This window comes from Culicoides brevitarsis, chromosome 3 (assembly GCF_036172545.1).
Source record: "Culicoides brevitarsis isolate CSIRO-B50_1 chromosome 3, AGI_CSIRO_Cbre_v1, whole genome shotgun sequence".
NCBI lineage: Eukaryota > Metazoa > Arthropoda > Insecta > Diptera > Ceratopogonidae > Culicoides > Culicoides brevitarsis.
This window is the reverse complement of record NC_087087.1, coordinates 26,373,140-26,397,630: the sequence shown is the minus strand read 5'-3', so window position 1 is coordinate 26,397,630 and position 24,491 is coordinate 26,373,140. Positions and strand designations below refer to the sequence as shown.

Below are 24,491 nucleotides of genomic sequence, written 5' to 3'. Positions count from 1 at the left end.
AACTTTTCCTGAATTTTTTGTTGGTCCTTAAAAGGACCGTTTTTGTTCTTCAAGCAACGAGTTTTTGTCGAAATTTAACCTCCGAAGCCGTACAATGTGCGTCCTTGGCGTTTCAAGGCATAGACGACATCCATGGCGGTGACAGTCTTGCGCTTGGCGTGCTCCGTGTACGTGACGGCATCCCGGATGACATTTTCCAAGAAGACTTTCAAGACGCCGCGCGTTTCTTCGTAGATCAAGCCGGAAATACGCTTGACGCCGCCACGACGAGCGAGACGACGGATGGCGGGCTTCGTGATGCCTTGGATGTTGTCACGCAGCACTTTGCGATGACGTTTGGCGCCTCCTTTGCCGAGACCTTTTCCTCCTTTGCCGCGTCCTGTCATGTTTCTTCGAGTGTTTTGATGGTGTGTCCTTGTCGAAATTCAGACGAAAACTGATGTCGACTCGTTCTGCGACACCCGTATTTATACCGAAAGTCGTTTTTGCGCCTTAACGAAAGTAGGGGAAACGAAAAAAAGCAGAAAATCTTGAATTTCTTCGTTAAAACTTTAGAAAAATTTGAAATTTTTGAATTAATTTGAAGATAATTTCAAGATTTTTCATAATTTCAAAGAAAATTCAACTTTTTCCCGGGTTTTCAAGAGATTTTTGCCAAAGAATCGGAATTTAAGAAAACATCCGTTAGATTTCCCCTCCACTAAATGGCGCGCATTATCTCTCGTATAAATAGAAGTGCATCGTCGTCGTCGTCTCCATTCTTAATTTGTGTTTCACCAAGTCGAGACTGATTAAAAAACTCTGAAAAATGGCACGTACCAAGCAAACTGCCCGCAAATCAACCGGAGGAAAGGCTCCTCGCAAGCAATTGGCGACGAAAGCTGCTCGCAAAAGCGCCCCAGCCACCGGCGGAGTCAAGAAGCCTCATCGCTATCGTCCCGGAACTGTCGCTCTTCGTGAGATTCGTCGCTACCAAAAGTCGACAGAGCTCCTGATCCGCAAATTGCCTTTCCAACGATTGGTCCGTGAAATCGCGCAAGATTTCAAGACTGACTTGCGTTTCCAAAGCTCCGCCGTTTTGGCCTTGCAAGAAGCCAGCGAAGCTTATCTCGTCGGTTTGTTCGAAGACACCAACTTGTGCGCCATCCACGCCAAACGCGTCACCATCATGCCCAAAGACATCCAATTGGCTCGTCGTATCCGCGGAGAACGTGCTTAAATTGTCTCACGACTCAAATTCATACAAAATCGGTCCTTTTCAGGACCAACAAATTAATTGAAAAAAAGTTACGTAAAATCATTCTTCTGAATATTGAAAATTTGATGAAATTTTGAATATTTTCTGTAAAATTTAATGAAAAATACTTCGACAAAAGCAAAATTTGATACTAAAATTGGCTTTTGTATACAAAAGTTTAATGTTTCAGATTGAATTTTAAGAAAAATTAACTTTTTTGTCCTTAAAAATGGACAAACCTCATAAAAAAAAGCATAATTGACCTTGAACAAAATGTAAGAATTTTTGCTCTGTAAATAACGCTTAACCAAAATTCGAAAGACAATGGAAGAAAATTAAAATGTGTATGAATTGTTGTATCTCAACACGGAAAATGTTTCAAAATCAGATAAAAAATGCATTACTTCGTCTCGTTTTGCAAATTTTAGGTACCAAATTCGACAAAAAAAGCACAAAGAAAGGTCAAAGGTCAAAAATATTTCAAAATAGAAGCCAAATTTTGGAGGGAAAAGTTGCTATTGGTTAATTTTTGTTTGATTTTTTTCGTATAAACTTTTTTCCCCTTAAATTTTTTAAAATTTTTGCACAAAAATCTGCAAAATGTATGGAATTCGATAAAATTCAGGCAGAAAGAAATTTTTGGCTACAAGACACAGAATTGCTTAAAAAACGCAGAACCTTTCGTACAAATCGAGTGACGCTACTTTTTGGAGGGAAATTTTGTTGATTTTTTTTTTAACTTTTTCTTGATTTCTTTGTTGGTCCTGAAAAGGACCGTTTTTGCGTTATGTTTTGTGAGATCGATAGATGAGCGATTTAAGATGATGATTTTTCGGTTTTCTTGGGCAACAAGACAGCTTGGATGTTGGGCAAGACACCGCCTTGAGCAATTGTGACGCCCGAGAGCAATTTGTTCAATTCTTCGTCGTTGCGGATGGCGAGTTGCAAGTGACGGGGAATGATACGGGTCTTCTTGTTGTCACGTGCAGCGTTTCCTGCCAACTCCAAGACTTCAGCAGCCAAATATTCCATGACGGCAGCCATGTAAACGGGAGCTCCGGCACCAACACGTTCAGCATAGTTGCCTTTGCGCAAGAGACGATGAATACGACCGACGGGGAATTGTAATCCAGCACGGTTCGAGCGAGTCTTGGACTTTCCCTTGACTTTTCCTCCTTTTCCACGACCAGACATTTTGTGATTTTAGATTTTTTTTACGTTAGATGTGAATACTACGAGATGTTACGAATAACTGATGATACATTCTCGATTGCGGGCCTTTATATACAAAAATTTCGAACAAAGAGGGGAAGAAATTCGAATAAAAATGACGAAAAATTGAAATATTTCGATAAATCTTTGGAGAAAAATGGAAAAAATTAGTTCAAAAGAAAGATTTTGACGAATTTTTCATGAATTTTATAAAATATTTCGTAAAATTGAAAAATTCAAAGAGAAAATTGAGTTTTTTCGATAAAATTCTTTTCCCCCTCCATTTTCGAACGGAACATTTGCGTTCGACGAAGAACCGTATAAAAGGGAGAGCAAAAACGTCAAACGGTATCATTTCGTTTTTGACTTACGAGAAGGAAACAACTAAAAAAATGGCACCAAAAACCAGTGGAAAAGCCGCCAAGAAGGCAGGAAAGGCCCAAAAGAACATCGCGAAGGGCGACAAGAAGCACCGCAAACGCCGCAAGGAGTCGTACGCCATCTACATCTACAAAGTCTTGAAGCAAGTGCATCCCGACACCGGAGTCTCCTCCAAGGCCATGAGCATCATGAACAGCTTCGTCAACGACATCTTCGAACGTATCGCCGCCGAAGCCAGTCGCTTGGCTCACTACAACAAACGCTCGACGATCACCTCTCGGGAGATCCAAACTGCCGTCAGATTGTTGTTGCCCGGAGAATTGGCCAAGCACGCTGTCTCTGAAGGCACCAAGGCTGTCACCAAATACACGAGCTCCAAGTAAATTTTTCGTCTCTTCTAAACGTTAATAAGCAAAAACAAACGGTCCTTTTCAGGACCAACAAAATTATCAAGAAAAAGTTAAAAAAAAATCAACAAAATTTCCCTCCAAAAAAGTAGCGTCACTCGATTTGTACGAAAACGGTTCTTTTTTTAAACAATTCTGTATCGTGTAGCTAAAAATTCTTTTTACCTGAATTTTATCGAATTCCATACATTTTGCAGATTTTTGTGCAAAAATTTTAAAAAATTTAAGGGGAAAAAAGTTTAAACGGCAAAAAATCAAACAAAAATTAACCAATAGCAACTTTTCCCTCCAAAATTTGGCTTCTATTTTGAAATATTTTTGACCTTTGACCTTTCTTTGTGCGTTCTTTGTCGAATTTGGTACCTGAAGTTAACAAAACGAGACGAAGTAATGCATTTTTATCTGAATTTTAAACATTTTTCGTGTTGAGATACAAAAAATCATACACAAACATTTTAATTTTCTTCCATTGTCTCTCGAATTTTGGTTAAGCGTTATTTACAGAGCAAAAATTCTTACATTTTGTTCAAGGTCATAACTCAATTATTGTTTTTTGATGAGATTTGTCGATTTTTGAGGATAAAAAAGTTAATTTTTCTTAAAATTCAATCTGAAACATTAAACTTTTGTATACAAAAGCCAATTTTAGTATCAAATTTTGCTTTTGTCGAAGTATTTTTCATTAAATTTTACAGAAAATATTCAAAATTTCATCAAATTTTCAAAATTCAGAAGAATGATTTTACGTAACTTTTTTTCAATTAATTTGTTGGTCCTGAAAAGGACCGATTTTGTTTGAATTTGAGTCGTGAGACAATTTAAGCACGTTCTCCGCGGATACGACGAGCCAATTGGATGTCTTTGGGCATGATGGTGACGCGTTTGGCGTGGATGGCGCACAAGTTGGTGTCTTCGAACAAACCGACGAGATAAGCTTCGCTGGCTTCTTGCAAGGCCAAAACGGCGGAGCTTTGGAAACGCAAGTCAGTCTTGAAATCTTGCGCGATTTCACGGACCAATCGTTGGAAAGGCAATTTGCGGATCAGGAGCTCTGTCGACTTTTGGTAGCGACGGATCTCACGAAGAGCGACAGTTCCGGGACGATAGCGATGCGGCTTCTTGACTCCGCCGGTGGCTGGGGCGCTTTTGCGAGCAGCTTTCGTCGCCAATTGCTTGCGAGGAGCCTTTCCTCCGGTTGATTTGCGGGCAGTTTGCTTGGTACGTGCCATTTTTCAGAGTTTTTTAATCAGTCTCGACTTGGTGAAACACAAATTAAGAATGGAGACGACGACGACGATGCACTTCTATTTATACGAGAGATAATGCGCGCCATTTCATGGAGGGGAAATCTAACGGATGTTTTCTTCTAATTTCGATTTTTTGCAAAAATCTCTTGAAAACCCGGGAAAAAGTTGAATTTTCTTTGAAATTATGAAAAATCTTGAAATTATCTTCAAATTAATTCAAAAATCTCAAATTTTTCTAAAGTTTTAACGAAGAAATTCAAGATTTTCTGCTTTTTTTCGTTTCCCCTACTTTCGTTAAGGCGCAAAAACGACTTTCGGTATAAATACGGGTGTCGCAGAACGAGTCGACATCAGTTTTCGTCTGAATTTCGACAAGGACACACCATCAAAACACTCGAAGAAACATGACAGGACGCGGCAAAGGAGGAAAAGGTCTCGGCAAAGGAGGCGCCAAACGTCATCGCAAAGTGCTGCGTGACAACATCCAAGGCATCACGAAGCCCGCCATCCGTCGTCTCGCTCGGCGTGGAGGCGTCAAGCGTATTTCCGGCTTGATCTACGAAGAAACGCGCGGCGTCTTGAAAGTCTTCTTGGAAAATGTCATCCGGGATGCCGTCACGTACACGGAGCACGCCAAGCGCAAGACTGTCACCGCCATGGATGTCGTCTATGCCTTGAAACGCCAAGGACGCACATTGTACGGCTTCGGAGGTTAAATTTCGACAAAAACTCGTTGCTTGAAGAACAAAAACGGTCCTTTTAAGGACCAACAAAAAATTCAGGAAAAGTTACAAAAATTCTCAAACAAAATTTTAGCCGTGCTTCGTGATTTTTTTTATTTTTTAAAATTAATTAAAGTGCAATTTCGTGATTTTTTGATATTTTTTTAAAAAATTTCAAGCTTATTTTTGGATCAAATCTTTCAAAATGAGCAAATTAGTGTAGCCAGCTTTAACGACAGAGGCGAATCGTTGCACCGTTAAGTAGTGAATGCCTGCCGAACTGACTCCTTGTTGAATTTTATCGCAATTCAGGATCATCAAAAGTTGCTTTTTCTGCGGCACTGACAATCCGTACCACGGAAGGTTATACAAAGCCTTGTTGATTTCGCAAAATCTATCGCGAATTTTTTCGTTCACGAAACAAACGACGTAAAACAAGAACATGACAAAAATAATGCCAAACCCAAACAAATATTGCTCTTTCAGGACCATCATTATCAAGCCAAAAATGAAAAACGATCCGAGACTCGCAATTTCCAACAAAAAAGCGGTAATTTTGAACAAATCGTTGCAAATATTCGCATTGACGTGAACATCAACGATCATATCTGTCAAAATTTTAATCCATTTTTCGAATTTTAGGTCCTCCTTGATGACGAAACCTTCCAAATTGGCGAGCATTTCCTTCCGCAGCTGCCGAACTGAGGCTAAAATGATGTCCAAATAGCACAAAACGTGAAAGCAGGTGCAAAAATAGAGGCCAAACGCGTAAATTGTGATCGAAGCTCCATCGAAAGCAATAATAAATTGACCAAAAATTGTCAGAAGAAATGCTGGCCAATTTTCCCACACGCTGAAGGGAAAATAAAACGGAACAGGCAACTTAAATTTCGGATAAATGTCATCCGGCAAGCAAATTCCGATGATTGCAAAGCCCAACGAGTATCCGGCGTTGTCGATGTACAAAATTATCGTGAGCCACTTCAATGCGAACGACGCCCTTTTCTCCAACGACGCTAAATGCGTTGCAGCAATTTCCCGAATTTGTTCGCGAAAACTTCTTTTCACGTCATATAGTGACGCGCACCACTTGAAGAGTCTCCGGAGATTCTTTTGCTTCGATTCGCACGAGATCAGAGTGCAATGCAGCGGCAGCAGCAACGTTACGAGAGAAAAGCAGAAAATTATGTTGATCAGAGCGAATTTTGTGATGACAACTGTCGAAATTAATACCAAAGGCACCAAAATTGCATGTCGCAGTTGAACTCGCGTAAGAAATTTCAACCAAGGAGAGACCTTTTCCGACGGATCTCGGAACAAAAAAAGTCCAACGGCGGCATCCATGAACTTGAGGCGCTTCCAAATGGCGTCAAAAGAAATTTTTTCCTTTGTTGAGAGATTTTTCATGATTTTTTTTTTTTTTAATTTTTTTTCGTCACTTTAAACCGACTGAAACAAGAATGTGGCACGAGTTTGTTGAATCCTTCCTTTTATAGAATTTTTGAGCTCGAATATTTTCAAGGTTTTATGAGCATAATTTTTGCATTTTTCCACAGAAAAAAGTCCTGAGCAGCAATTTATTTTGTTGCACGTACTCATTTTACGATTTTAAACCGTAATTAAATTGCAGAAAAAGTCGACAGCTGATTTTTCTGCAAAATTTCTCATAATGTTAATGCACGGTTAACATCCTTTGCAATTTCATTGACTTTTCAAATCCAAAGGGGTTTATTTCTCTTTTTTATGCTATTTAAAGCTTTTCTAATAATTTTTAATTTTTTAAATATTTTTTGAAAATTTTTTTAAATTTTTTAATTTTTTTAATGAATTTATTAATTTTTGTTCTGATGATTTTATATTTTTTTTTTTTTTTGACAAATTTTGGGATTTAAGTTAATTTTATAAAATTTTTATAAAAATATTTTGTTTAAGCTGCGGACACAATTAATTTTTTCTATATTATATGTATATTATATGCATATAATTCGTATATAATTTGTATATTATTCGTATATTATATGCATATCATATGTATATAATTTACATATAATTTATATATAAAAATTTTTTTATTCGAAATATCAAAAATTTGATCTTAAATTGAAGTTGAAATTGCATAAATTGAACAAAAACACTCTTATTAAGTTATTTTTTCATCGATTAATGGTAAAATTTTGAATTTTTAGTATAAAAAAAATTTATATAAAAATTATATGCATATTATATACATATAATATAGAAAAAATTAATTGTGTCCGCCACATTAATTATCACAAAAAAAATGATTTTTCGGCAAAGTTGAATTCATACTTTTCAGTGGTTTGCTTTTTTTCAGAAAAATTATCAATTTTTATTATTTTTTTTTTTTTTTTTGCTTTTTTATGATAGTTTGATTCTTTTAAAATAATGCTTTAACTTGTTTTTGAGAGTAAAAATAATTTGTAATCTTGTTAAAATCCCAAAAAAATATTGAATGTAGATTGATGTTGTCTCAAAGAATTAAAAATATTTTTAACACATTTTTAGAAGAAAGTATAAAAAAAAATAAAAATAAATCAAAGAAAGGCATTTAATTAAAATTTTATCAATTTTTAGAATTTTTTCTTTTATAATAGTACGTAAAAAATTTAAAAAAAAATTAATTAAAAATAAAAAAAAAATAATTCAAAAAAATTAAACGAAAAAAAAATTAATAAGATTAATTTCACACTTTTTTGTCATATTTTTCGTATTTTCAATAAAATTATTTAAATTAATTTTTTATGCCTTTTTTAAAATTATGTAATAATTAAAAAGAAATGAAATTAAAAAAAGTAAAAATAAAATAAAAAAAAATTAATGAATATCTATAAAGCGATTAAAATTTAATAAAAATATTTTTACATATTTTTCATAAAATAAATGATTATTTTTTTTTTTTCAAAATTTAATATAATTTTTTAATTTTATTTGAATTAATTTTTTAAATAAATTTGAATTAAATTTTTTTTTTTAATTTTGATTAATTTTAATTTTTAATAAATTTTAATTAAAAAAAAAATGTTTTCTCTAAATTTATTTAAATTTTACAATTTCTATTAATTTTTTAAATTTTTAATTTTTGAATAAAATTCCTTATGAAAATTCTGCATAAAATTCACCATGAACCGCAGTATGATTTCACAGGAGGCCGAAATCATTTTTTACAACCTGGGATTGGCCGAAAATATTTTTCGCACACTGGGACATCACTCATTGAGTTCCCATGAGTGCCGTGAGTTACCATGAGTTACCGCACATGCGCTCATTTTCCCGTCTTCCTGTATGTGTGAAAAACGGTAAACAGGGAAATTCACCCCCCAAAATACTATTTCTGTGTATTTGTGAACGAGTTTCGTATATCGAGAGCGAAATAACATCACCAAAAATTTTCATTAAAGCAAATTTTCTTACACAGTGTGTGATGTTGGATTTGTTGTGGAAATGTATACAACATTGTAAAATACGGAAAAACTACAAATAAAACAACGGCTCTTTGACAGTTTACTACTAGTGTCGAGTTGGAAAGCAGCGAGAACAGACAGCTAACGGAGCAAAAAAGGCAAAAAACTCAAGAAAATTGAGAAATAAATGACTGAAAGGTGAAACAAAGACAAACAAACAATAAAATTAGAACAAATAAAGGTGCAAGCAGTATTCTCATTAAGCTAAAAAAATACTTTTTGTGCAGATAAAAAGGAGAAAAAAGTTCATAGAATTAATTTTGTTGTGTGACTGCGTCTGTTTATTTTTATATTTTGGACTAAAAACAAAAACAAAAAAAGTGCAGATTGTTCTTTTGAAAAAGGAAACCAGCTTTTGTAGTCAAAAGTCATTGTTTCGCATCAAAACTTCAACAAGTCCAAAGTCAATTCTTTTGTATCAAAAAAAAGTGTTCTTAAAAACTATTTCAATTATTTATCAAAAGAAAATCCTTTTATTTCGTCAGACTGATTAAATTCAACACATCATCGTTGCAGTGGTAAGTTAATATTGAATTTCGCTTCTTTTGGGAATTTCCTGAACTTGAACGTCATTAAATGGCAATATTCCTCGTCCTTCGAACAAAAGTCCCGCAAGACAAATTTCGTGTGTTGATGATGAAATGAATAACTTACTTAGTTTGAATAAACATTTTTAGGCGTTAATGGGAAAATAAAGAAAGGAAATGAGGAATTTGAAATTAAGGGAAAGTAGCAATTTACTGCATTGAAATATAATCAATCAATATTCATCACAATTTTGTGTTTCTTGCCGAATTAATTCTTTTATTGACAAATCTTCCGCATTTGAAATTATTTGAATAAATTTGAACAACGGAGGAAATGAAAATGTCTTAATGTGTTTATTATTTTTTGTTACTTTTTGGCTTTATTCTTCATTTGTTTATTAGGGAGACCTGATTTCTTCAATTCCAATAGGAGAGATTTTTTTATTTCAACAATATAAGATTTTTAAATTTGAATTTTTAAGTATTTTTTTAATATTTAAGCTTAACAATAAATTTTATGAGATCAAATATTAAAATTTTAATTAAAAAAAAAAATTTATTATTTTTATAAAATTTTTATTTTAATTTAATTTTAAATTTATTTAATAATTTTATGTTTTTTTTTATTTTTTAATAATTGTTATTTTTTTAATTAAAAAAAATTAATTAGAAATTAAGTTTAATTTAATTAAAGATTTCTTTTATTAAAATAAAATTTAAAAAAAATTAAATAGATTTTGATCGATTTTGTTTAACTTTTTATGACTCCGAAACTACTAATTTTAACAATTTTCATGATTTTTGAATATTTTTGCAAAATTATTGAGACTAAAATTAATATATTTATAATAAAATTGTGGACTTTGACATAAAAAGGTTAATTTTGGATTGTCTTGAATAAATTTTTAATTAAAAAAATACAACTTTCAATAAAAAATTATTTTTTGCCTCCTTTGGGTATGCAATGAACCTTACACAAAACTTTCTTAATTTTTCACGAAGATTTCAATATTTTTGCCTTTTTTCTTGCTTAAAAACCTTCTCGGAGCTATCATGGATACATTGCAAAAAGCCTCAAAGAGATCCGTAAAGCAAAATTTGAGTTATTGCGTTACAAAATTTGTATGGAAATTTGTATTAACTTGAAATCCATACAAACTTTGACATGAAATAACTCAAGTTTTGCTTCACGAATTTCATTGAGGCTTTTTGTAATTTATTCGTGTTAGCTCTGAGAAGGTTTCTGTACAAGAAAATTTAAAAAAATTGTGCGAAAAGTCAGAAAATCTTCCAAATATGTCATGAAGATTTGATTGCATAACCAAAGGAGGCATACATTTTTTTTTCAATTGTAAAATTTTTTGCATACTTTCGGGTGTAATTTTTTATTAGAAAATAAACAAAATGATTTTTGTAAGGGTCCTTTCAAATTTCATTAATTTTTGGAGTTTTTTAGTGGGTTTGAAATATTTATTATTTAATTGATAATATGTATAATATATTTTTTTTTATTATTTAAAAAAAAAATTTATCATATTAAAAAATTAAATAAATTTTTAATATGACCTTCACACCCACTAAAAAAACTCCAAAAAATTAAAGATATTTTTTTCTTAATTAAAAAAAACTTTCCATGAAAATGTTATAAAATTTAGTCACCGTAATTTTACAAGAAACGCCCAATTGACCTCGTAGATTTATTCTGAAGATTTATCGCCAAAATTTCCATTAAATTAATTGAAAGTTTTAGAGATTAATGAACTCGTCGCCAGTTAAAAAAAAACGACAATGAACCCTCATGCAATAAAATAAATAAACATTTAAAATCGATCTACCTTCGCCTTGATACTTCGCCTGCCTTGTCAATCTTTTCATTGTCCTGTCATTCTGTCCATGCTCCTACCCTTTGTTTTAAAATTATTTTTTACCGAACGCTCTGTTGTGTGAAATTATATCTCTGTATCCCCTTTTTGCTTGCGATGAAAAATGTCTGTATCACTTCCCTCATTTCGTGTGCATGATAATTTTCATAATAAAATATGGAATGGAACGCAGAGAAAAAAATAAATAAGCTGTAACAAGTAAAAATTTACATCTCAATCTCCAACGCAATTTTTGTTTGTTTGTTGTTTGTCTTGGAAATGCAGAAAAGCCGTCACACACGCAAAACAGAGAGAAACAGAGCGCAAAAAGGGTGACATGCCAGCAATAACACTATATGAATATTTTAATAGACATTATGTGGGGAGTAGAACACCTACATTATGCTGGTTATCTTTATTGTTTTCCTTCTATGCGAGCAAGACACAAACATCTTTAGCGCGCGAAAATGCCGCACCTTTGCCTAGTTTGCGACAAAAATATTCGGCAGACACGGAATGATATTTTCTTGTAAATAATACCTTTTATTATTATTTGCGTCCTTAAGCACATTTGTAACAAGGATGTAAGACGACGAGCAGCTTATAAATTTTAATTAAATATTTCGGGCACACAGAACCGATTTTTTAAACGGAGGTAACATGAACCCCGGAACATGATAGTGTCACACAAAAAAAAATCCCTTGATCTGAAAGAAAAAGAAACGAATATAATGAAGATGCTTGTCTATTTGGTGTTTCATTATGCACGAACAAAATACTTTCTTATGCTCTTTTACACTTTCTCATTCGTTTTCATTGCTTTGTGTGTCCTCTTCTGTCTTTTATGCGACTCTGAACTGCGAACATAATACTTTAGATTTGCATATAATTGCAATTCATTTGAACAAGGCACGAGAAAGAGAAAGCAAAGTGCACAAAAAACTTTTTTTTTCTCTTTTATTAATAAAATAATAATGTTCATGATAACTTAATTTTTATTACAAGCCTTAAAGCTTTATTTTTTATCACATCTTAAATTAATTTTTTAAAAATGCAATTTTTGACGTCGTTTTTACGTGGAAAATTTTAAAGAAATCGAAAAAATTAAGGGAAATTGAGAAAAAATTTAAAAATTAAAATATTTGATTTTTTTAATTTTACGTAAAAACTCAGTAAAAATTAAATAATAAAAATTTTAAATTTTGGAAAAATAAAAAAAAATCGGAAAAAGTTAAGGAATGAGAAACGTAAAGATTCATAAAATTAAAAAAAATAAATAAAATTATTAAAAAAAAATATTTTTAAATATCACAAAAAATCTATAGATTTTTATTTTTTTTTGAAAAGCATGGAAAGTCCTACTGTAGTTTTTAAATTTCCTTAAAATTATTTTAATTTTTCTTAAAAATGACTAAAAAAAACTCAAAAAAAAAAAATTAAAAAGTTTTGTAAAAATAAAAACTAAAAAAAAATATTATATTTTATCTTTTAAGATAACTTTGCGTTTCTCACTAAGAAAAAAATAAAAAAATTTCCAACTTTTATACAGAATATATTTTTAATTTTTCTAAAATTTTAAATATTTTCTATTTAATTTTTACTAAATATTTTACGTAAAATTTTAAAATAATTCAAATATTTTTTTTTTAATTTCCTCAATTTCCCTTATATTTTTGATTTATTGACAGGTTTATAAACATAAAAAATCATATAATAAAATAATTTAATTTAATTAATTGACAACAACAGAAAACAAGATTAATTTAATTAAATTTTTATATTTAAATATAAATTAATTTATAATTTTTTTAATTAATTTATTTAAAAAATTAAAATTTTAATGTTTTAAATCAAATTCAAAAAGAATTAAAATTTGAATTAATTAATTTAAAAAAAAAAATTAAAAGTTATTGAATTAATTTAAATTTTATTATTTTTTTTTTAATTTTAATTTTATTATATTTTATTTATTTATTTTTTTATAATTTAAAAAAAAATAAAAAAATTAATAATAATAAATTTTTTTTCACATCAAATTTTGAATAATTGTGGAAATTTTTTAAAAAAATCTTCAAAAAATTTTAAATTTTAATTCAAAATTTCCAAAAATTTAAGAAAAACTAAAAATACGATTTAACAGGCCGTTCTATAAATACTTTTTAATCACGTTTTCTTATAAGTTGCACCCGTAATTAGTGCAATAAAGACCTAGAAAAAAGAAACGAGGAAAAGAAAATACATCGCTCTTGCGTTAAATAGGCCATTATGTGGTAATTAATGAGAATGAGAACAGTTTTTAATTTTTTTCTCCTTTATTCCCTTTTTTCATCATGCTCATATTCGATTCGTTGCAAAAAAAAAAAGAAAAATCTTGGCACCTGTTCAGTGCAAAGCTTAAATAAATTGAAACGAATTGAACGAAAGTCATCACCTGAGGCCATTTTCACACACAGACAAAATAAGCGGGAGCCCCTTTTTGATACACGCTTGATTGGATAATGTTATGTAAATTCAAATTTGGAATCTCATCAATTTCATCACACTGTTTACTGTTGCAGCATGTAAACGAACTGCTTTCACTGAAAAACCCATGTTTGTCGTCATTGTCGTTGTTTTGTTGCTGAAAATTGGCTGATTAGTCATAATTCTGGCAGAAATTAAACAAAAAGTACGATACACAAAAACCACTCGAGGCGAATTTTGCGAATAACGAATTCCTTGATGAATTGAGTGATTGACGTTGTGAACGTTTTGCACAAGCAAAAATAATGCTTGATTAGTTGGATTTTGTTTCACAATGAAAATTTATAGTGTTTCACCCCTTTTTACGGCAAAAACAAAATATTTATATTTATCGAAAAAGTTTCAACTAACTACACTTGATTGAATTTTCACTAAAATTTATCCTTGACGTATTGATCGGGTTTATTGCTGCGACATGACAAACGTTGCTCATTAAAAAGTTTCCGAAACGAAAATTAAAGGAAATCTTGCGAATGCGTGCTAATTCATGCCTCATCAATTCTTTTGTTCGTCACAGCATAATAACATATCATAACACTATTAATTATAATTTATTTATAAACTTAATTGTAGTCAAAATAGCGTACCTTTGAAAACTTAACGACATCATAATAATGCTCGGGAGAGAGATAATAATCTGTCGTACACACAAAAAACAATTAAAATCCTGCGAGCAACTCTTTGCAAGTTAACTCAACACACCGACGAAGGATTATGAAAATTTTTGCTGTGAGAGATGTCACTCGAGTGACATGTTAATTTAATAATTTTTGTGGTGCTTGTGACATTTTACAAAAAAAAAGTAAAAAGATTCGTTTTTAGCGCATTTTTTAAGATAAAATTTTGAAAAAATGTGCATTGGGATGAAAATTTAAAAATGTGCACTGGGACAAAAAACTTAAAGTCAATGCCAATGAACTTTTTGAATAAAATTTGTGCATTGGAATAATAACTTACACATTTTTGCATTAGGAAATTTTTTAAAAGAATTGTTAAGAAAAAACATAAGGAATGTGCATTGGGGTAAAAATTTTAAAAAATTTCAGTGGGACAAAAAATTTAAAAAAATCATTGGAGCTGAATTTTGAAAATTGAATAATTTACGATGAAAACTTTAAAAATGTACATTGGGATTTTTTTTTAAATTTAGAACAAACATTTTTAAATGTGCATTGGGATCAAAATTTTTAAAATTCACATAAGGATGAAATTTTAAGAGAAAAATTTTTGTATTGGAACATTAATTTAAACATTTTCCACATTGGGTAGGAAATTTTTTAATATGAATTGTAGAAAAAACTTAAAAAAATGTAAATTGGGCAAAATTTTTTAAAGTTATTTACTTTGGAGCAAATATTTTAAATTGTACACTGGGATAAACATTTTAAAGATTTACATAGAATCAAATTTTAAGAGAAAAAAATTTCTCTTGAGACAATAATTTAAAAATTTTGTGCATTGGGTAGAAAATTTTTAAATATGATTTAAAAAAAACTTGAAAATTTTGCTTTAGGAACGAAAAATTATAAAAATATGTGCATTGGGTCAATTTACAAAAATTGTATTTGGCATAAAATCGAAAACAGGTCGAAGATTTTAAAACAAAATTTACATTGGGATGATTTTTTTAAAATGTGCATTGGGCGAATTTAAAAAAAAATATAATTTGGGACGAAAGTTCAAATATTATGTGCATTGGGCAAAATTTAAGAAGTAACTTCGTCTTTAAGAAAAAGTAATTTCTATTTCTAATTAGAAAACTATAAAAAATTTTCACTGGGACAAATTTTTTAAATGTGCATTGGGACAAAAACTTAAAAAATTATACTGACAGACCTTAATTTCTGCATAATATCTGTTTTTTTCTGTAAAACGCATTCAAAAAATTGTCATAAAAGGTTGAAAATTTAATAAACCCGCGGTTTAACGCCCATTTTTGGTCACTTGTGAACAAAAGCAACAAGTTCATTCAACGTCTAATTGTGGCTTTAAAGCCCGCAAACCTCCATGCAATAATTTTTTAAACGAAATTATGTTAAAATAACCAGAAAATTATATCCTTCGGACAAAAAAAAAAGTAATAAAAATCGATGATCAAGTGGATGCAACGCGATACACTTGAGTGAATAGTGGGGTGACTTTTCCGGAATAAATAAAATAAATGATTGCAAATAAAAATACAAGAGGGAAAATGTAACAAAATAATAATGGCATGTAAATTCGTTAAGGCATCGGCATGCATTTAATATGGATCTGGTTGAAGTAGGTCTCTGTCTGTGTGTGTGATGTAATGTTAAGTCACGGGAAACCAACTGGCGAGGGTGATTGAGAAAAGCATAAGTTCAGATGATGACGAGAAAAAAAGGGGGAACGAAAGAAAACGTGTCAATGAGGCATGTTCATAAATTCAAGTTGTTTGTGGGGGCACAACGACGATACGATGGCGCGACGTCAAAGATAGCAATCACACATTGAAATGTAAATTGTCTTTTTTGTCGGCATAAAACTGCATGATAATAAGTTTCATTATTATTTTAAAGAGATTTCGTCTGAGCTCTGCTATAAATCAATAAGGATTACGTTTCATAGGAAAAAAAAAAATTTTTTTTAAAGCTGTAGTTAGTCATTATTCGGATGGAATTTTATCACGTATGAATTGCAATCACAGTAAATTTCGAAGAGAAGTTGTGGGAGGTTGATGACAATATTTAATTAAAAAATTTTAATCTTTTTACAAACACTTTGTTGTCATTGATAGGAGGTTTGTGAGGTATTTCAAAGAAGATTATAGGAAATAGGATGAACTTTTTACCGCAACTTGCAAGTTAATTTTTAAAATTAGTTTGAAGTTAGAAAATCTTTTCACGTACTAATTATTTTCTTATGAAAACCCTAAAAAAATTTGAAAAAAATTATGGAAAATCATGGAATTTTATGGAAAATTTTTAAAATTCATGGGAAATTAATGAAAAATTTATGGAAAATTCATGAATTTTTTCATAACAAATTTTGAGAGCTTGTAAAGAAAATAGTAATTTTGAAAATTCGTGAAAATCATAATTTTTGTAAAGAAAAAAAATTTAAATTAAGAGTTTTCCGGAAAATTTAATAATTTTTCACGAGTTTTCCACAAAAAAATAAATACTTGCAGAAAAAAATTATTTAAGGACCAATGCATGAAGAAAGTTCATTAAAATAATAAAATGAGAAAAACTTTAGGAAATCGTGGAAAACTATAAAAATTCTTGGAAAATTCATGAAAAATTATGGAAATAATTTTCCCATAAAAGGTACAAAAACTAAAAAATCAATATTTTTTTGACCATTCGAAAAAATCATGATTTTTTCAGAAGCTGAGTTTTCCAGAAAACTTAACTAATGATTTTTCACGAATTTTCCACAAAAAAATAAATCTTTATAAAAACTCATGTAAAAAGAAATTCTTATGAAAGAAATAAAGCATCAGGTAAGTTCATGAAAAAAAATTTGAAAACATTGGGAAATTTTGGAAAACAGAAAAATCATTTTCCAAGCCATTTTCAGCTAATTTAAAAATTTGTCAAAAATTTCGTATAAATTTTGATTTTTTTACAAATTTTTATATTTTCACGAAAAGTTTTCCAGAAAATATTTTTTTTTGTTGGGAAACTCGTGAAAAATCACAAATTTTCCGGAAAACTCAAGCAAAAAAATTTTTTTTTAAGTTCTATAATTTTTTTTTTGTTTAAATGAACTTTTCTATCTCCTTTTGTCCCACATTAAAGTTAAAAATTTCTATTGCCGTTTCGTAACATTTTTCTACTGCCATTTCCGAATGCCAGATTCACCTCCAAAAGTTGCTCATCTCGTTCGATAAGCGATGATTGAATGCATGGCAAAAATCCGGAAACAAGAACAGATGTTAAACAGCGAAAAACATCAACTTTTTAAAACATTTTTGCCATTTTTCTCTCTCTGGCAGCAGAACATCCTTTTTACATCGCCTATAATGCCAATCAATATGTTCATTGTCAGTCATCGTCAGATAAAATTGATAAGCTTATCACGCATTTCGTGTTCCGTGCGAACGTCGAACGAAAATGCCCGGTGGCTAACAAATCAATACCAAACAATTGCAATAGTTTTTCCGATTAAACCTCGTGTGGTGCTGCTTGTGTTGTTTGTGATCAGTCAGTGAAACGCACGGTCCATCGGACTTTAGACATTTAAATCACAAATGTTTGTACAAATCAATATAGGCTTAACACCATCGATATTTGTTGTTTTTCCTCATCTCTTGTTATTTTTGCAAACAATTTTATTTGCTATTGTTGATTTTTTTTCTGTCGAGTGTTTGCATTTATGATTGCGGTGTTTTGAATATTAAAAATATGTTTGAAATCATGACTCAAATTGTCGCGACAGGAGATTTTGTGCCCGACAGAATTTTTAATGACTTTTGAAATTTACACTTTGTCCAAAAAAATAAAAAAAACTTTAATAACTTACTAATAACACAACAAGATGTGAAATTCACATGAAAAACTTTTTCCTTGTACCTTCGATGCAATTTCATCTATGGGAGAGATAAAATACACGACAAAGCATGTCATAAAGATGTACGAACGAAGTTTGTCGTGTAATTTCTGGGGTGCCTTTGCAAACATTCTTGCCTCGGAACTTGTTTATTTGAAGTGTAATTATCTGTGTTTTATCTCGTATAATAACTGTCGAGTTGCGTTATTAAAGATGCCTCTGGAAGATACAAAAACTGATTTACTTGCCGGACGGGGCGATCTCAATTATTGCCACACAAACACACAAAAAAACCGGACAAAAAGCCACAAGTAGAAGGAGTTTTAATTGAAAATAATAAACTGTTTTTGCACAATTTATGAAGCTACTGGAATAATGGGTGCAGTAGCCAAAGAATGAATGAATAAATAAATGATTGGATTAAAATAATTGTTTGAATAAAGTAAACGAGCATTGTACATGACGATTAATTGAACGTACGAGAGATTTATAAAATACCATAAAATAGAACATGAAAGTGCTTTTAAATATTTTCTGTGGGAAAGCTGTTACTTCGAGCAGCAAATATTCAATTTTAATGCATTTCAAAGTAAAAAATGGATTGAGATGTACCGAAAAATTTTTGAAATGTGCATTGGGGTGAAATTTTTAGAACAAAATTTTTAATTGGGTTAAAATTTTAATGCGCATCGGGATAAAATATAAATTTGCACTGGGAAATTATTTTGTAATTCACATTGGGTATAATTTTAAAATTTGAAATTGGTTCAAATTTTCACTGGGAAATTTTGCATTTTATAATTTGGCACATAAAAGTAGAATGTACATTGGGATAAAAACTGAAAATGGGCATTGGGTTGAAAGCTGCAAAATGTTCATTGGGTATTTTATTTCAATTAATTTAATGTCAAATCTTGTAACAATATTTCAAAGTAACCCAATGAACATTTCAAAATTCAACCTAATGCACATTTTTATCTTTATCCCAATGTAAATTCTAAATGCAAATTATAAAAAAAATCCCAATTTTTTGACATTTATAAACCCAGCGCATAAAAATTTCTGACATTTTTAATGTTTTCGCATAAACATTTTTTTTTAAATTTTTTGCAAATGCTCATTGGGATAAATTTTATAAATTCTTTTTTCTTATGACAAAAAGTAATTTCTTGGGACAAGTAATGTCAAATCTTGTAACAATATTTCAAAGTAACCCCATGAACCCCAAATAACCCCGAAATTCAACCTAATGCACATTTTTATCTTTATCCCAATGTAAATTCTTAATTTTAATCACAATAAACATTCTATTTTTACGTCCCATTGCGAATTATAAAAAATCCCAATTCAAATTTTGACTTTATAAACACAGCGCATTCCAAAATTTGACCCAATGCACATTTTAAAAATTTTCATAATACAATTTTTTCTTTGAAATTCGTTAAAATTGATTATTTTTTATAATTTTTAATGGGATAAATTTATCATAAATTTCAAAATCGACTAACGTTACTTTTCTTATGACAACTTTAAATAATTTTTTTTTTGTCTATCCATCTGTTTTTTTTTTAACTCAAAACAGTTCACGGGCAATTTAATCGCGAAACAGACTCCGCATGTAACATTTTTCCGTGACTCATCGTAATTTCACCGCAAAGTTACGCGGGGAGGTTTAAAGTTAATTTTTAATAAAAAAAAAATTCTGAATAGAAAACTTTTGTTCGTCTAAAACTTTTTAAATAGCTTTGATGAAGTAAAGTTAGTCCCGTGAAAAAAGGTAAAATTTATGAAAACATGCTTCAGATGCTTGATAAACGATTATTATTATGGAGAAAAAATGCATTTTTTTTTTGCTTCAATTTTTCCCAAGTCTCGACATCAGAGAGGCGCACTTTTAATGTAAGTGATGCACGAAAATTGTAATAAAATGCACTTATAAGTTCATTTCCTTTGTAGCCAAGCTTCAATTTGCCTCCCTGAGCGTTCCATAAAAGAGAGAAAAAAAATGTTTACCTTTTGAAATGTTTTTTTAATAAAATTTATGACGTTCAACCTTTTAGCGATAAATTGTTTGAGCGTATATTACTTCCACTTCTGCCAGACTTCACACTTTGAAATTGCCGGTCCTTCTGTCGTCTCCGAGTGTAAAATTGCAAGAACAAAAAACCATCTTAATATAAAAAGTGTTGTTCAATAGTAATTTAGAGAAAAGTTTTCCTGAATGTATGTTCGTTTTTAAAGTTCATTATATTGTTATAGCTTCTTTGGGCACGACGCTGATGGCAACAAAAAACAGCAAAAGGTGTTTCCACACTTTTTATCATCAATGCGAAAGAAAGAAAAAAAACCGAACAAGGGTCACATGCGATACTATTTTGGACACTCAAGGAACTAATTTATGTCTATAGGGCATTTGTATATGTTTAAGATTGTTGTTTTTTTGCTCGAAAGAAAATGTCAAGCTAGAATAATTTCCTTTTTCCGCACACAGCAAACTGTATTGGACATTAAGCCAAAATATATGACTCGAAGGGACAAAAGGTTAAGTTTGATAATAATTCGTCGAATGTATCGGAGGAACGTGCATGCATGAAATGGGAAAAAGGAACAAACTAATAAGAATATCAGTTTCTGTAAATAATGTCTTATCTATTTTTTTTGTGTGCTCTTTATTTATATATTGCAGAAAAACATGACTCTATTGTCTCGTTATTTATGAAAGTTCCTTATTCAGCACAAATTTGACTTCCTTTGTTCTTTTCGATATGTCTTGATTGACAAACAAGGCTTAATTGGAACATCTCTATGGTTTCTTTTCATCAAAAATTGTATGAAATAATTGAATAACGAAAAATTGAATATCGTTAACGAACAATAGGAAAGTACATGTTTTGAATTTGACCCAATGAACATTCTGAATTTTCATTTCAAGCTTTTTGGGAATTTTGACCCAGTTTACCCTTTTGAGAATAATAAAAATTTAATTTAATTTAAGCCTGTAAATTTTATCCCAGTACGCATTTTAGATTTACATTCCAATATAAAACTTCAAATTTTAGTCCCAAGACACATTTTGAATATTTCATGCTATATTTTCATGAAAACTAACTTTTTTTCCTACTGCACATTTCAAATATTTATCCCAGTTCACTTTTATAATTTGTAACCTACAGCACATTTTGAATTTTTATCCCAGTTCACATTAAAATTTTTTAACCTACTGCAAACTGAAATATTTATCCATTGCAACTTTTCGCCCTACTAAACATTTTAAATTTTCAGTTCATATTTATAACCTTTAGCTTAGTGTATTTTTATCCCAGTTTACATTTGAGATTGACGTCCCAATGCACATTTTTTTTTAATTTTATACAAGTTCACATTTACCATTTTTAATTTATTTTTAACCTACTTCTCATTCTAAATCTTCACAAAAATTCAAATTTTCATCCTACTGCACTTTTTAAATTTTTACCCAGTTTACATTTGAAATTTGCATCCCAATGCATATTTGGAATTTTTCTATCAGTTCATGTTTACAAATTTTGACCTACTAAACATTTTGAAATTTCATCAAAATTTGTATCCTACTGCACATTTCAAATGTTTATCCCAGTTTACATTTGAGAATGAAATCCCAATGCATAATTTGAAATATCATTTAAGCTTTAATTTTGAATTTACGTTCCAAGGCACATTTTTAATTTTTATATCAAATTACATTTACAATTTTTACCCTAATGCACATTTTGAATTTTCATCCCAGTTCACAATTCAAATTTTCATCCTATTGCTAATTTCCAAAATTTGACTCATTGAACATTTTTTATTCATAATGCGTTAAAAACATGTTTTTTTAATAATTTCAAATCCTCCAATAACGAACCAACCATCCAGACCATCAAACACACGCAAACAGCAAGCAAAAGAGAGAAAACATGAAAATTAAACCAACAATCAATTTATATTTATTTAATAGATTTTCATTTTATCGCGCGTTGTCGCTCGCTCACAGCTTCCTTGCTTGCTTGTTGGCTGTCAGCAATAACCGCCAATTGGAGTAGTACTGCTGCGTCGTTATTTGATCAATCTGCAATATCATTAAAAATATACAAATGATTACAATTAAATTTCAATTATAATTTTATTCGTTGTCGCTGGATATAATAATGACGTTGCGGGGCCGATAATAAAATAATAGCATAAAAAATTATACAAATACGGGATAATTAAGTCCCAAATCGATTGTTTTTATGGCTTCTGGCTAAAAAACCGAGATTTGAACAAAAATTTTAACAAGTATAATGAAGTGAAATTTTTTTCTCGTCGATGGCGACCCGTGTCATAACATCATGATGATGATGATTATTATTATTATTTAATTAAAAAACGAAAAAGGGAATAACTAATGCGAATTGATGTTTTTGTTTGTGTTTTGGCGCATTTCAATTATGAAACGCATTCAATAATATTCAAATAATAATCGAATTCAAACCTTTTTTTTATTGGAATTGGAAATAACTTCTGTCAAGTGAAGTATTTTCAATTTCGAGTCCAGCAGCTGAGACAGCTCCTTTGAGTTCATAAATATTCTAAGCAGTTCATGGAAATTTTCTATGTATTTGTGTCTCAGCTATTTTCCACGATAAATATTTTCATTTTATTATTATCGAAATTTTTTCGATGTTACTTATGCATGGAAAATTGTATACAAAAATAGCACACATGTGTGAGTTGTCTTGCTCGTTGAAGAAGAAGTAAACAAGTCCCATTTACATGTTTCGAAGAAACATTTTTTTAAACGCATTTTGATGGAAAATGTGAAATTATCGACGGTTTGCTGTCTGATGGTAAAAAAAATTTTAGACATTCCAAAATGTGCATTGGGATGAAAAATTTAAACATTTATTGAGGTAAATTTAAAATTTGCATTAGGATGAAAATTCAAAATGTGCATTGGGATGAAAAATTTTATAATTTTTTTGTGTTTAAAATTTGCATTAAGTTTGTGCATTGGAAAAAATTTTGAATAAAATGTGCATTAGATAAAATGTGCATTAATTTAAACATTTATTGAGATAAATTTAAAATTTGAATTAGGATGAAAACTCAAAATATGCATTGGGATGAAATTACATAATGTTCACAAAGGCGAAAATTAAAAATTTAAAATATGCTATAGGTCAAAAAATTTAAATGTGCATTGGGTCAAAAATTTAAACTCAAACTTTAAACTTCTTCAAATAAATTTCTTAAAAAGTTTAGATATTAGGAGAAAATAAAGAATTTGAATTGAAAAAATCCGTAAATGTGCATTGGGTCAAAAATTTGAAATTATACATTGGGTCGAGAACTTGTGAATGTGAATTGTGCTAAATTTGTATTAAAGAAGCTTTTGACTCAATACACATTTTGAATTTTCAACCCAATGAACATTTTAAATTTTAGCCCAATGCACATTTTGAATTTAAAAATGCTTTAAAAATATAGGTAAACCAAAATTTGACATCTAAATTCAAAATACGGTACAATTTTTCGTCTAACGACAACTTTCTATGCCTCCTTTTTTCTATTTCGCATGCAAACACGAAAAAAAGGAGGTGTATTACATTACATTATCAGTAGTTTGTATTCAAGAATTTACAAATTTTGAATTATTACTTCTTGTCGTGTGTTTTGAAGAGCATGATAAAAAGAAGGAAAAGAGCGGGAATTACTATTATTAACATTATTATTATGAATGGGTTACTTTAAAAGGCAATATTTGTGAATTTTATTATTCGTTCTGTGTCTGAAATATGAGAAAGGCTTGACAGAATAATTTTAAATTTTTATTACCTTCGTGTTTCTTCTCCATCTTGACATTTTTCTCAGAACCCGTAACTTGAATCACTTTTTATGTGATGCCTCGATGACTCTCTTACAAAACCATTACGTAACATTTTCAAGCCCGCATAAAGCAATTAAGTAGCTTAGTCATCTTTTTCCTTTTTTTTTTTTTGCTCTCAAAATGAAACTCTTTTCGTATTATTGACCTAACCATTACTTTTTTTCTCTTTTTTTTACAGAAATTGGATAGAAGTAGCAGAAGAGGCAGCCACACACATTCGTATTATGTTCACTTGAATACACAAATAAAAAGGGTTAGGTTTGGAGAACTGCAGGCAGCTTATGGTGCGGAGTAACAAAAACATTTTTTGCTTGCTTGTTTTTTGTTTGTTTTGTCGTCGCTTGAAATATTAGATATCATCATTACTGCATTATGCAATTTTTCGGCAAGGAAAAATAAACAAAATACACAAAAACACAATAACAAATGATGCATTCAATTTGCTGAACAAGTCGAGAAGAGAGGAACAGAGAGGAAAAAAGAAAA

At 30.2% G+C, this 24,491-nt stretch overlaps 5 protein-coding genes across 5 annotated transcripts; 3 read left to right on the top strand and 2 right to left on the bottom strand.

Moving 5' to 3' along the window:
• The first annotated feature begins 771 nt into the window (after nt 1–771).
• On the top strand, nt 772–1,249 carry LOC134835750 (histone H3). The gene has a single exon (XM_063850695.1). It carries the CDS (start codon nt 809–811, stop codon nt 1,217–1,219), a length of 411 nt encoding a protein of 136 aa, XP_063706765.1. The 5' UTR covers nt 772–808; the 3' UTR covers nt 1,220–1,249.
• A 756-nt stretch (nt 1,250–2,005) lies between these two features.
• LOC134835751 (histone H2A) lies at nt 2,006–2,477 on the bottom strand. Its single transcript, XM_063850696.1, has one exon. It carries the CDS (start codon nt 2,429–2,431, stop codon nt 2,054–2,056), a length of 378 nt encoding a protein of 125 aa, XP_063706766.1. The 5' UTR covers nt 2,432–2,477; the 3' UTR covers nt 2,006–2,053.
• A 337-nt stretch (nt 2,478–2,814) lies between these two features.
• LOC134835752 (histone H2B) lies at nt 2,815–3,264 on the top strand. The gene has a single exon (XM_063850697.1). It carries the CDS (start codon nt 2,842–2,844, stop codon nt 3,211–3,213), a length of 372 nt encoding a protein of 123 aa, XP_063706767.1. The 5' UTR covers nt 2,815–2,841; the 3' UTR covers nt 3,214–3,264.
• Nucleotides 3,265–4,848: 1,584 nt separating this feature from the next.
• On the top strand, nt 4,849–5,258 carry LOC134835753 (histone H4). The gene has a single exon (XM_063850698.1). The coding sequence runs from the start codon at nt 4,889–4,891 to the stop codon at nt 5,198–5,200; it is 312 nt and encodes a 103-aa protein (XP_063706768.1). The 5' UTR covers nt 4,849–4,888; the 3' UTR covers nt 5,201–5,258.
• Nucleotides 5,259–5,386: 128 nt separating this feature from the next.
• On the bottom strand, nt 5,387–6,613 carry LOC134835433 (uncharacterized). Its single transcript, XM_063850311.1, has one exon. It carries the CDS (start codon nt 6,611–6,613, stop codon nt 5,387–5,389), a length of 1,227 nt encoding a protein of 408 aa, XP_063706381.1.
• Nucleotides 6,614–24,491: the final 17,878 nt, after the last annotated feature.

Coding starts and splice junctions, on each gene's coding strand:
- LOC134835750 (XM_063850695.1), top strand. CDS start 809: ATGGCACGTACCAAGCAAACTGCCCGCAAATCAACCGGAGGAAAGGCT.
- LOC134835751 (XM_063850696.1), bottom strand. CDS start 2,431: ATGTCTGGTCGTGGAAAAGGAGGAAAAGTCAAGGGAAAGTCCAAGACT.
- LOC134835752 (XM_063850697.1), top strand. CDS start 2,842: ATGGCACCAAAAACCAGTGGAAAAGCCGCCAAGAAGGCAGGAAAGGCC.
- LOC134835753 (XM_063850698.1), top strand. CDS start 4,889: ATGACAGGACGCGGCAAAGGAGGAAAAGGTCTCGGCAAAGGAGGCGCC.
- LOC134835433 (XM_063850311.1), bottom strand. CDS start 6,613: ATGAAAAATCTCTCAACAAAGGAAAAAATTTCTTTTGACGCCATTTGG.